Source organism: Ochotona princeps, chromosome 4 (genome assembly GCF_030435755.1).
Source record: "Ochotona princeps isolate mOchPri1 chromosome 4, mOchPri1.hap1, whole genome shotgun sequence".
Classification (NCBI taxonomy): domain Eukaryota; kingdom Metazoa; phylum Chordata; class Mammalia; order Lagomorpha; family Ochotonidae; genus Ochotona; species Ochotona princeps.
Window position 1 is genome coordinate 23,697,442 of NC_080835.1, and position 13,265 is coordinate 23,710,706.

A 13,265-nucleotide genomic window follows, 5' to 3' on the forward strand; every position below is an offset into this window, starting at 1 on the left:
GTGCTTCTCGTGACTTTTCTAAGAAGTCTTTACCAATGTCTCTATCTTGCAGAGTTAATCCTGTTTTCCTCTAGTTTGATGATTTCTGGATGCAGATTGAGGTCCTTGATCCATTTAGAGCTAATTTTTTTGTAAGATTGCAAGTAAGGGTTTTGGTTGCTGTGCAATTGTATCAACAGTATTAGTTGAAGAGACCAGGCTTTTTCACCTGGATTATTTTCAGCTCTCTTGTGGAAGATTAGTTGGCGGCTGTACATGTGTGAGCTCCCTTCTGGTGATTCTGTTCTGTTCCATTGATCTTCTCTGTTTCTGTAGCAGTACCAGGCTGTTTTGATGACCCCTGCTCTGTTGAATGTCTTGAGGTCTGAAATTGTGATTCCTCCAGCTTTATTTTTATTCTTCAGGATAGCTTAGGCTCTTCATGATCTCTTTTGTTCCCAGATAAATTTTCCTGCCATCTTTTTTATTTCTGAGAAGTCGGGATTTCAACTGAGATTGAATTGATACCATATATTGCTTTCGGTAATATAGACATTTTGATGATGTTGGTCCTGCCAATCCAGTGATATGGTAAATTTCTCCATATCCTAAGGAAATGACATCTGCATATGAGAAAGTATCCAGTATTCCTATATGGTGAAGACAAGGAAATCTACAATGGTGAAGACAAGGAAAAGAACCCAGATCTCCACTGAAACAGAAGTGGATAAAGAAACTATGGTAAACCTACTCCGTGGAACACTACTCAGACATTAAAAAGAATGAAATTTTTACTTTTGAAAAAAAAAAAGTTGCAACTACATGCCATTATGCTCAGTGAAATAAGCCAATTCCAAAAGGACAAATACCATTTGTTCTTTCTGATAGAAGGCAACCTTCATACAACATACAAGATCAGTAGAGATATAGGCAAATATGTCTACACGTATACTCATTTAGAAGATCTGTGTAAGGGAGACTAGCATAACAAGAAGGGAAGATTCAGCACAGTATGCATCTCTACTCCTGAATAAAGGAGAATACCCAGTGAAGCTGCTAACTATATCTTAACAATAGGATGCTGGACTCCACCATCGTCTATACATACAATATCAAAATACACATAAACAGAAGAAATGATGGACTTATGACTGTTGCTGAAAGGTCATACTGTTATATTAATATAAGGAAAAACAGTGAGGGAATGTAACTAGGGAAGGTGGAAGAAGAAATCCCTGAGCCTAGGGAACTGTATCATAAAAAATAAAAATTTTAAAAAATTAAAAAGAAATTTTTGAGTAATAATTAAAAACTAAAAATTAAAGAAAAACAATCAAAAATTAAGAACGAAAGTTCTCTCGAAGCTATAAACTCATTTTGAAGCCACTCCATTTGTGGATTAGGTGAAAATGATTAAGAAAAGCTGCTGTAAATTACATAATTTAGAGCCTACACAACTCTCTTTACAATGTTCAATGTTCAAACAAAATTTAGCAGCTACACAAAGACATCCAAATAAAAGGGAAAATTGGTAATACAAATTCATCCACAGGAGATTGCAAGTACTTGAGTTGTAAAACACAAATTATGAAATAATGTATTCAGATGGTCAAATAATGGAAGATTTTCAGCTAAGAACTGCAAGGTATAAAAGATATTCCAGCTGTTTTAATAACTGAAATGTTGATTACTTTAACAGCAAATTAGATGGAAGTCCAGAAAGGTTAATAAGCTAGAACACAGCAGAAAACTTTCAGACTAACATGAAAGGAAATAAATATGATGGAAAACAGAAAAAAAAAGAGTTATATGAACACAAAAAGATTCAAGCACTGGTAATATTTGAAAACAGCTGATAATTGCCCTACACGTACAAAACTTTATAAACCCAAGCAAAATAAATGCAAAGACAACAGCATCACAGCTTATAGTGAAATTACAGAAAAACAAAACCTTAAAAAGCAGTCAAATATGACAGCATATTATCTTCAAAGGAACAACACTCAGATTGACATATGATTTTTCAAAAAACATGACAAAAGAATGGGACAACACCTTTAATATGATGAAAGAAAAACAATTAAAAACCTATGAAAAATACAGGGGAATATGGGATAAAACATGATTAATCCAAAATGATAGGTAAGTGAGTGGAAAAATAGCATACAGCTGGCAAGCCAGGTGAAAGATGAGATAGTTATATTAGTAACTACATTAAGTGTAAATGGATGAACTTAAATACAAGAGTTCTAAAATATACTTGTGTGTATATAAACATGTATGTTTGCATACTTGCATACAAACATATTGTAAATACATATATGTACAGATGAGTAGCAGAAGCTTCTAACAGGAGACATATGAGCTAAAAACTACTTTGAGGATTGAAAAAATAAGCACAAGGAGTGAACGTAGAAAGACAGAAGGCCAAAGGTTAATGCCTATCCAAGGAGAGGGTGGGACCTTCACAGAAGGTGCATTTGACATCAGTAAATCAAGTCCTATACCATCCAAGAATAAAAATGAGAAATGTAGAGAGGAGCCAGAAAAACAGAAAGCAAAATTACAGGATTTATCCTGATAAGATATTTTGCCAATGGGGCAGGTCCTGCACAACAACTGGACTTCCTATACCGCAGGCTCTCCTTCCAAGCTTATATCTTGGACAACACCTACCTAAGAGAAAGCTGTGTGATGTTTATCTGGTCAAGTGTTTGCCAAACTGCTTCACACCTTGAGGGTTCCCATCTAGCTAAAAAGTGATTCTTGGGGCATGGTATGGTAGCCTAACAGCTAAAGTCCTCGTTTTGCACATGCTGGGATCCCACATGGGCACCGGTTCTAATCCCGGCAGCTCCACTTCCCATCCAGCTCTTTACTTGTGGCCTGGGAAAGCAGTCGGGAATGGGCTAAAGCCTTGGGACCCTGCACCCGTGTGGGAGACCCGGAAGAGGCTCCTGGTTCCTGGTTTCGGATGGGCACAGCTCCGACCATTGCAATCACTTGGGGAGTGAAATCAACAGACAAGCTTCCTGTCTCTCCTCCTCTCTGTATATCTGACTTTCCAATAAAAATAAAATAAATCTCCTGCTTGGAATGGTGCGATCAGCAGCAATTCAGACCTGCTGAGCTATTAAAACCACTTGAGCAGTGTCCTTGGAGCATGCCCCACAATGGGGACCCTGGGATGGTTGGGAGGCTGGGTGTGACTTCTCCCTTTATCTTCTCCTTTCTCCCTGACACAGGAAGGAAAAAAGAGAATGGGTAAACAATAGTCTTACCCACTTTCCTCTATCCTTTGATCCTTTGTGCCCTAATCAGCTATGTAAAGATCTTCAATCAATCAATAAATCTTTTTTTAAAATAATAAAAATAAGTAAAATAATAAAAAGTATTCTTGATCACAGGCCCTGTCTAGACTATGGCTCCTAATGGACAGCAGGTACAAGCACAGAAGTTATACAGCAGCCAAACAGGATAAACCCAAATAAAGTCTCTCCACCCACATGGTGACTCAGAAGATCCTGGCTCTTGGCTTTCAGATTGGCTCGGTTCTGGCTGTGGAGGCCTTTTGAACTACTAAATGGAAGACGTCTTTCCCTGTCTTTCAAATAAAATAATTTTTTAAAAAGACACCAAGGGGTGGGTTCACATCCATCAATTTCTTTTCCTTATTTCTTTACTTTTCCCTTCCAGAATGGTATGTTCTGAGGACTGGACAACAGGCTTGTCTCTTGGATAATATGGCTGCCCATCTGAACCTTAATAAAACATAAAAATTGGAGAAGTGGGAACAGAGGAACATTTTGAAGCAAAACCTTTTTCTCTCCATGTTTTTAGTGATCAAGGAAGCAATGGAAGAAAAATCTGGAAACAGTCCTAAATAGAAAATAAATGAAATGTCTGGATTGTAAGTTGCTTAAAATATGCCATTCTCACCAAGCTCAGGTCTTCACACTCGCTGCACTTGCACTGTTCCTGTACTCTCCTTTCGGCCCTTTGCCTTCTTCACCCCCTCCCAGGACTGGCCCAGACGACTCTCCCTTTCAATATCAGGCTTTCAGAAGTTCCTCTAATACCACAAATTTAAGTTCCCCCGCTGTAAGAGCTCATAAACTCTGGAGCAACTTTTAATTATACATTTGTAATTACATGATTAAAGTTTGCATTATGCATCCTTACTCCCCAATAAAAGGATTTCCAATGAAACTGTTGAATAAAACTTGACAATATGATACTAGGTTTTCCACCACTGTCTATACCTACAAACCTATGATATACTACACAACATTATGTTGGATTTATCACTGTTGCTGAAGGAATATATTATTGTAATAATATGGGAGGAAATAATGGATGGGAGGAAGGGCAGGAAGGAAGAAGAGATGGGAGAGGATCCCTATACCTACTAAACCATATCATGGAAAACAATAACAATAGAAATACAAAATCATGATGTTTAATTGATATTCACAGTCAATGAGAAATTTCCACAATTTATTGATAAAAATGTTAAACAGATCATACAGCTCAAATGGTTTTTAAGAGTTGGAATTTTCTTCCAATGCTCTAACAACTTGTTCTTTCATAAATGAATGTAGACATTTCTTATAATTTCAGCAGATATTGGAGCTAACAAAGTCAATTTATACCAAAAAAATAAATTTTTTAAATCTGATTTTCTGATAAATTAAGAATTATACAAAGTCAACAACTTGATCTGTTTTACTCTTTATTACTGCAGGTACAATTATAGTTCTTAAATAATTGTTGAATAAATCTTAGGCTGCTGATACTGTCTAAAGTTTCAGATAACAAAAGAATTTCAGGAGCCAGTACAATGGCTTAACTGGCTAATCCTCCATCTCCAACTGCCACCATTTATTGAAATACATCAGAAAGCAGTGGAGCACGCCCAAAGGCCTTGGGACCCTGTACCCATGTGACAGACCTGGAAGAGGTGTCTGGCTCCTGATTTCAGACAGGTTCAACTCCAGCCTTTGTGGCCATTTGAGGAGTGAACCAATGTATGGAAGATCTTTCTCTCTGTCTCTCCTTCTCTATATAAACGTTTCTTTCCAATGGAAATAAATAAGTCTTTAAAAAAGAATTTTTTTAAAGATTTATTTATTTTATTACAAAGTCAGATATACAGAGAGGAGGAGAGACAGAGAGGAAGATCTTCCGTCCGATGTTGCACTCCCCAAGTGAGCCGCAATGGCCAGTGCATGCCGATCCGAAGCCGGGAACCTGGAACCTCCTCCGGGTCTCCCACACGGGTGCAGGGTCCCAAGGCCCCAGGCCGTCCTCATCTGCTTTCCCAGGTGACAAGCAGGGAGCTGGATGGGAAGTGGAGCTGCCGGGATTAGAACCGGCGCCCATATGGGATCCCAGCGCATTCAAGACGAGGACTTTAGCTGCTAGGCCACGCCGCTGGGCCCAAAGAAGAAGAATTTTAAACATAAAGAGGTTACTGAGTCCTTCACCTGTATCCTTTTGCTCATTAATAAACTAGAAATCATTATAAGTAGTGGAGAACATGAAAATAAAAATCATGCAGAGTTGGCACTCGATCAACCATGGCCTAAGTATAACTGCTCATGAGGAGTTATATGTATAAGACAGTGTAGGTGATACATATGAAATAGCCCGACTCTAAGAAAAAGACATCAAAAATAATCTATTCAGCCATCTACACTTGACCACATAAGCTGGGCTGCTTTGATAAACAACTAGCTAAGGAGTCAGGAGACAAAAGATGGAGCTGGAATATTTTCTACAACTTGTATTTCAAGACTTAACTTTAACTCAACCCCTTTGTATGCCAATCTAACATACCCACTTTTCCATTCTGCACCTGCATTTACCTCAGGACCAAAGGGATGCCGTGAACACATGTGAGCTGAGCTCCATGTAGAGATGCCATGACACTTTCCCTGATGACACCACACATACCGAACCCTGGTTATGCCCCACCCTGTTCGTGTGTTCAATTAAGGCAACACTGCCTACCTACCCCTAGAGAAGTCTGCTGGACAGGACAAGGCAGCCCGCTATACCCTCTTTGTCTGCCTCTCTCCTTCCCTCTCCCTCCAGCTCTCCCACAGCAACTGTCTCTCCTCTTTTGGGTCACCTGCACTCACGCCTGAATGTGCATTCACTCTCTAAATAAATTCTGTTGCTATTTGGTACTTTACATATTTCCCTGTGAATTTTCATCTTAAGGAGGGTTGGGGAGCAGGGAGAGCAAGGCAAGATCCTGAAATAAAACAACCTGGAAGCACATTCCCCAAATTAATAAGGCAAAAAAAAATGAGAAATGAGCTGTCCTAATATAACAGCCTCAGCATAGTAACTACTCCAACTAAAAACAACTTTGTTGGATAAGTTTGAGAAAGCTTGCCTGGGGCTTGAAAATCACCAAGTTAACTACCTTATCTTAGAGTCAAAGGAGAAAAGTAGTTAAAACTTGATGTCAAATAAGCACAGGGCACCAAGCTTCATGGCAAAGGCCACAAAGGCTCAATACCCTCACACAAACTTGGTTCCACTGATTCACTTTTCCTACTTGCCCTGCCAAATGGATAAACCAAATATTGGGCAAGAATTATGTTCCTGAATCATGGAGGGTATGTTTAAGAGTGAATAGGTGAATAAACAAACTCAGTGGCAGAAAAACAATGCACAACCCACTTCATGGTTGCCCAAGGCAAATCTGCTGCTTCAACAATAACAACAGAATCTAATCAGTAAACCTCCCAGCTGCCAAAATTATACAAGCAACTTGACTATTTAAAATGTCACATTTCCCATCTGATATAAATATTTGCCTTCTGCTCACATTCCTGAAGTGTAATACAAATTAGGCCCAAACTAAAATTCACCTTGGCACAAACTATTTCATTTATTTTTTCCTTTCAAGGGACCCAGATTGGGCATTATAGAAATGTGAAACTCTAGTGTAATTAAAACAAATCACTGGAGCCTGGGTCGGTTTTCAGCCTAGACTTTTCGCACATTATTTTACATGCGGGATGGGCTTGACCAGTTTATTCAACTCCACTGAGACTAGGTTCAACTTCAACAACTTCTAATACACAATCATAAGACCACCTGTTATCATATTTCAGGAAAAAATATTAGCAACATATTTTTTCAAATTTTGAAAATAAAATCCAGTAGCCATAAAACCCAACCCAAAAACATGTTTATAACAGCCAGTCTGGGCGAATTATTCCTACTGGTGCAAGCATAAATTAGAGTGGGTGAGGGTTGTTCGGGCTTAGCCATAGCATCAGCTGGCAGAAGCTGGCACTGGGGGCTAATTCTGTCAAGTCAAACCACAAAACCACCCGAAGAGTGCATAAACCAGGATAGAGAGAGACCTGGGAGGGAAATAGTGGACTCTTCCCTCTTGGGTTACCACCCCCAAAGAAGGACATGAAAACTAGGACAGGGGCTGGGGTGGCTAGACAGAGAGATACCCAACAACATCTGCGAAGGCTGGATAGTTGAGCTGGTTAGATGGAACTAAGCTTTAATACCCATTGACATGTACAACAGCCAAATGGGATGGGGGACAGACTGGATTAGTCTGCTACACATACTGGCAAACCAGGGTAGGGGGCGGACCTGGTGGGGGTTATTGTGGGTTGCTCTGACTAGGCTGCAGCTCCCACTGGTTTATGTGAGGGCCGAGCATGTGCTGGGCAGAACTAGGCTGGACTGCAACACCCATTGGTTCCAGTGAAGTCGGGACTGAAAACAGAACCAACCCAGCAATTGCAAACATCAGCTGATCGTGGTGATGCACTGTGCCGGGCCCTGTGCTTGCTAGTACATACAAGAATCTGGTCTGGGAATACCTCAAAGTTTCTTTGGGGATCTCCCCAATCGAACTGCTGGACTCAGAACCCTAGCCAAGAAAAGACAGAAGAAAGAACAAGTCAATCAACCACCTCAGCTATATGTTGGCAGCGAAATACTGGGCAAATGGAGACTCTATGATGGACTATGTCAATCAGTGGATTCTTCAATGACCTCATCGTGCTTGGAGTGGTGAGACTGGCAGAGGTTCATAACTGGTGAACTATCAAAACCACTTGAGCAAGTATCTCAGAGCATGCCCCACATTCGGGACTTGGGGTGGGTGGGAAACTGGGTGGGGCTTCTCCCTCAATATCCCCCTTTACCTCAGATACAAGAAGGAAACAATATGGACATAATAGTCTTACCCAGTTCCCTATAGCCCCTGAACCTTTTTACCATAATTAACTATGTAAAGATTGTCAAATATATAATAAAATAAATAAATTTTTTAAAAGATTAATGAAAAAGAAAAAAGAGCCAATTTAAAAGACTGATATGGCAAAAGTCTTTTTTGGGGAGGGCGGGTGGCTATGACGGTTTGTAGCAGTATACGTACCACTTCATCGCTGGCAAGAAGAAATTTAAACCATCACGAAAGTCCCCAACACACACACTTTTCTGCCTTCCTATAAAGGCTTTTATATAACAACTGTATATGCAGTTTGGAACCATTTGTCTCTAAGCAGTACCCTCAGAGTAGTTCTACTGGAAGTTCCTTGGGAGCTGGTTAAAATACAGGTCACTAGTCACTGTAAGAATTAGACATATGGAGCAAAACCCAGGAATCTCCACTTTTAACACTTTTCTTCCCAAATCACCCAAAACTCAAAACAGTATATTTGCCCTACAAATGTAGTCCTGAAAAGTCTTTAGCCTTCCCTTCTAACCAAACTAAACCCTCTATACTGCTCTTATAGGAACCTGAGTCACCTGAAGTATTCAAGCCAGAGACCCTGAATATCCAAGATATAAGCACATCATACAAGTTGTTTTTTTAGTTCTAAGTATTTTTTATAAATGTGAAATAGTGAACAATTTCATGTAGTGCAGAGATCCAATTCTAAAAATATACTGATGTTACCTACCCCCTCCTTAACTCTTTCTTAATTTTTGCACTAACATTTTTCATTTACTTTACAGACAGAAGTTTAATGCTCCACTAAACAAAGATTTCAGCAAGTAAGAGCAGAAACATCACTGTTACTGGGGATGCAGACAAGGGGTCTAAACAGTAATCAAATTCCATGATTTCAACATTATTCTTTCTTATATTCCACCTATGAGATACACAGGTCAATAAAAGCATATTTGTTGGGCCCGGCGGCGTGGCCTAGCGGCTAAAGTCCTCACCTTGAAAGCCCCGGGATCCCATATGGGCGCCAGTTCTAATCCCGGCAGCTCCACTTCCCATCCAGCTCCCTGCTTGTGGCCTGGGAAAGCAGTTGAGGACGGCCCAATGCATTGGGACACTGCACCCACTTGGGAGACCCGGAGGAGGTTCCAGGTTCCCGGCTTCGGATCGGCGCGCATCGGCCCGTTGCGGCTCACTTGGGGAGTGAAACATCGGACGGAAGATCTTCCTCTCTGTCTCTCTTCCTCTGCGTATATCTGGCTGTAATAAAATGAATAAATCTTTAAAAAAAAAAAAGCATATTTGTCTTTTGGGGTCTTGTTTATTTCATTAAGCATTATGGACCCCCAAATTTCACAAACTAAATTAAAATTAAAAACAAACACAGAAAGGCAGAAAATAAGAACAAAGCTTGTGAGGATGTGGAGAAAAAGGTACTCTAATATTGTATTAGTAGCAATCTAAACTGGTATAAACATCATGGAAAGCAGTATGGAGATTCCTCAGAAATCTAAACAAATCTATCATATGACCCAGCCATCCCTTCCTGTGAATTTAACAAAAGGAAGTGAAATCAGTATATGAAGGCGTCACCTGTACCCCCATGTTTGTAACAGCTCAAATCACAACAAATGTTGTGGGCTAGGTTGGGTCGAAAATTCCTATTCCAGGTTCTTGCCTCTTAAAAAAGCATCCTAAGTACAGGGACAAACACAGTGTACAAACTAATGAAGCTTACTACAAAAGTGAAGAAGCCATATATATGTGAGTGTGTGCGTGCACACACACACACACACACACACACACGGTCCTCTAAAACAATACAGTAGGTAAGGAAGGGGAAGCGGGGAGAGGGGTGTTTTCCACCCCGAGTCCTCGGGGTCCATAGGAAAATAAAATGAAACAAAAAAAGGAGCCCTTCCTCATTATGAGCTCTTATAAGGCTCAAAAAGGGGGTGGTTATGTGATGCTGCCTCCCCCAGCCCCAGGTACCTGGTAAGGGGAGGTATTTCTTGGAACTAGGTCATTTGACTGACAGGTGGATGGACAGGATTACATGGGGTGGGGGTAGGCGTGGCTTCCAGCCTGTGACTCTTAAGCTAGTGAGCTGCCTATCTTATATCTCAGTCATTATGGAAGGCAGTATAGAGATTCCTCAGACATGTAAAAATAGATATACCATATAACCCAGCATCCCAATCCTGGGAATATAGCCAAAGGAAATTTAATCAGCAGATGAGGAGGTTACCTGTACCCCCATGTTTATAGTAGTTCAATTCACAGTAGATAAGTTACAGAACCTAGATGTGCATCAGCTAATGACCAGATAAGAAAAATCTGGTCATATTTTTTTTTCTTGAATTTGTGGTAGCTAGTATGTAGAATTGAAAAAAATGGTGCTGCTATTATGGCATACGAAACTAAACCTCCATTTGCAATGCAGGTATCCCTTGTGAGCATTGGTTTACATCCTGTGTGCTCCATTTCCAACCCAGTTCCCTGCTAATGTTCCTTGGAAAGTAGAGGAAGATGGGCCAAGTTCTTGGGCCCCTGTAACCACCTGTCATGCCTGGAAGAAGCTTTGGGTTTCTGTGTTTGGTCTGACTCAGCCTTGTTCATTTTGGCCACTTGGGGAGTGAACCAGCAGATGAAAGATTTTCTCTGTGTGTCTCTGCTTTTCTCTCTGTAACTCTTCCTTTCAAACAAAAATTCAACATATATGAAGAAAACTGACATCTTGCTATTTGATGATTATTTCTAACACTTGTCTATTCTCTAAAGAACAGTGGTTTCTCTTCTTTACACTTAATGACTTGTTATTTAGCGGAAGATTGAACCCGTGATTATAAAGTAAATTGAAAGTATGTTCCCACAATGCAGAACCTGGGGTGCAGATAATGGCTCAAGTAGTTGGGTCCTGCCACCCATGAAGGAGACCCAGACTGAGGCAGCCTTGCCTATTCCCAATTATTTTAGCCATTTGAGGAATGAACTCTAGTGAACGGGACTAATGCTCTCACCCCCATGCCCTAATCTCATTCTTTTTCTCTGCCTCTCAAAATATCAGAAAGTCTGTACGATTTGTTTAATATGACTGTGTCTAATTACCAAAGGTTCTCCCACTTCCAGCAAAGAAGTTAAAGTAGGGGCTTGTTTAATTTAACAGAGTTCCCGATGTTCCCTAACCAGCTATACTTTGCCACATTAACTCCCGTTTGTACAAAAACCATCTCCTGAGGACAATAATGCTAATTACTCATGTGTACAACCACCTAAAGGCTGTGACCAATAGTCAAACACCAGTAACTAAACACCACAGAAATTGCCCCTTCCCTGTGTACTGAATTAGCAATGATTTAGTTTCAGTATGAATGACCCTACTTTTGGACTTATTTCCAAGTCCTCTGAGCTACCAAGACCACGTACACTTAGATGGAAACATTAGTCAGGAAAAGAATGCACAATGCATATAAACACCAATGGATTGTTATAAGCCTCTTTTTGTTCAGCACATATGAAAACTGCCACAGAAGAAACTTAGAACATATCCTTAAGTTTTAATTTATATATTTAACCAATATTTCTAAAAGCAAGAATTTGAATTTTGTTTTTTTTTGTTTGGATGATCTGCTATTTTTATGATCTCCATAATCAATTCATATTTATGTACCTCAAAAATAATATCAATTTCCAAATTGTCCTTTTGCGAAATTAGAAATTGATTTTTACAATGGCTCTGTACACTTGAGATAATCAGTGCTGAATCAATCTCATGGTGACCTGGGGAGAAGGCGTCATCTTTATCTCCAATCATGAACAAAGACTTTCTCATCTTCAGGACAATTTGACCTTTCATCTGAAATCTTTGTTGTTAAATCAGAAATTGCAGAACTTCAACTCAAAGAATGAGGAAATACAGATCGTAAAAAAAAGAAAAAGCTGTTCCTTAGTTTCTACAAAGAGGTTAAACGATATAGAGAAGAACAAAATCATACCCTTGCTCAGGGGAGGTTTAATCTCTTCATCCATATCTACATCTTCTACATCTAGAACACGGTGTACCTAGAAAAGGATTAACACCAATTTTATGTATGTTAGGCTTGCAAGCATGCAACGAGGAGTCAGTGAATCCACTCAGCTAAGCAGCTGGATCTGCACTGATGAACTCGAGTCCCAGCTCAAAACCTTGGTGTTCACTGTGCTTTCCCAGAAACATCTGAAAAGAGCAGTGAATTTGGAAGTTGCCCTGAATGTCTGTGAACACCATAGATCACTGTAATAAAAGAGAAACAACAGAGTTTGAAAAAGGGACTTCACTGCAGAGTCTGTCCCAGAACACACATGTGTAACATCACCATGACAATCCTACACAGTGTTTTTGCTCCTTTGGTTTTGTTTTATTACGGTTGCTTCCCAAGCAAATGGTGGTTGTGGTTCTGCCTATTATCCTAACAGCATGCTTTCTTACAGCAGTCTGAAGAACCAAGGGGAAGAAATTAAAGGGAGCAGGAGAGAAAGGTTCATTCAAAACAAAAACACCCTGCTTTGGGTAAGTCACAAAAGAGGTGAGCAGGGCAAAAATCAAGTGTTTGCTCTTTGAGCAGATAAAACTGAAAATTACTTCAAAGCGAAAAGCAGAGCAAATGACCTTTGCAAACACAATAGCAGCATTTCAATGAAACGCTGTTCCACAGGTAATACAATTTCCCACTGCAAGCTGACAATGAGATATTTTAGATTAACAAAATGGTAACATTTCAGACATGAACTAACTCATCTCAGGTGAATATCAAACAGTACAAATAAGGAAATGATTCCACCATTGCTATGAATGATATCTAGCAAAGGTGTAACTCTGAGAAACCTTTTTCTGAGAAGCCTTTTTGTGCAAAACAAAATACCTTAGATTTACACATTTATATTTCATAATTTCAATTCAAAAGACAAGTGTCTTGTCCCCTGGTTCTACTTGTTAGACCATGGCTGTTTCACAGAAATATAAGATGGCAGCTGCATTCCTTATAAGTATATAATTATAGTCATTGCTTGGTTTCCATGTCACAGA

The 13,265-nt window shown here is 39.7% G+C and overlaps 1 protein-coding gene across 6 annotated transcripts in view; it reads right to left on the reverse strand.

The window, feature by feature from the left end:
* Window positions 1-13,265, reverse strand: part of IFTAP (intraflagellar transport associated protein) — an 80,232-nt gene that overhangs the window by 18,504 nt on the left and 48,463 nt on the right. For all 6 annotated transcript variants that reach the window (XM_058663166.1, XM_012927106.2, XM_058663167.1 and 3 more), the window contains exon 5: window positions 12,196-12,262. In XM_058663166.1, coding sequence (XP_058519149.1) covers window positions 12,196-12,262 — 67 coding nt within the window. The remainder of the gene's footprint in view (window positions 1-12,195; window positions 12,263-13,265) is intronic.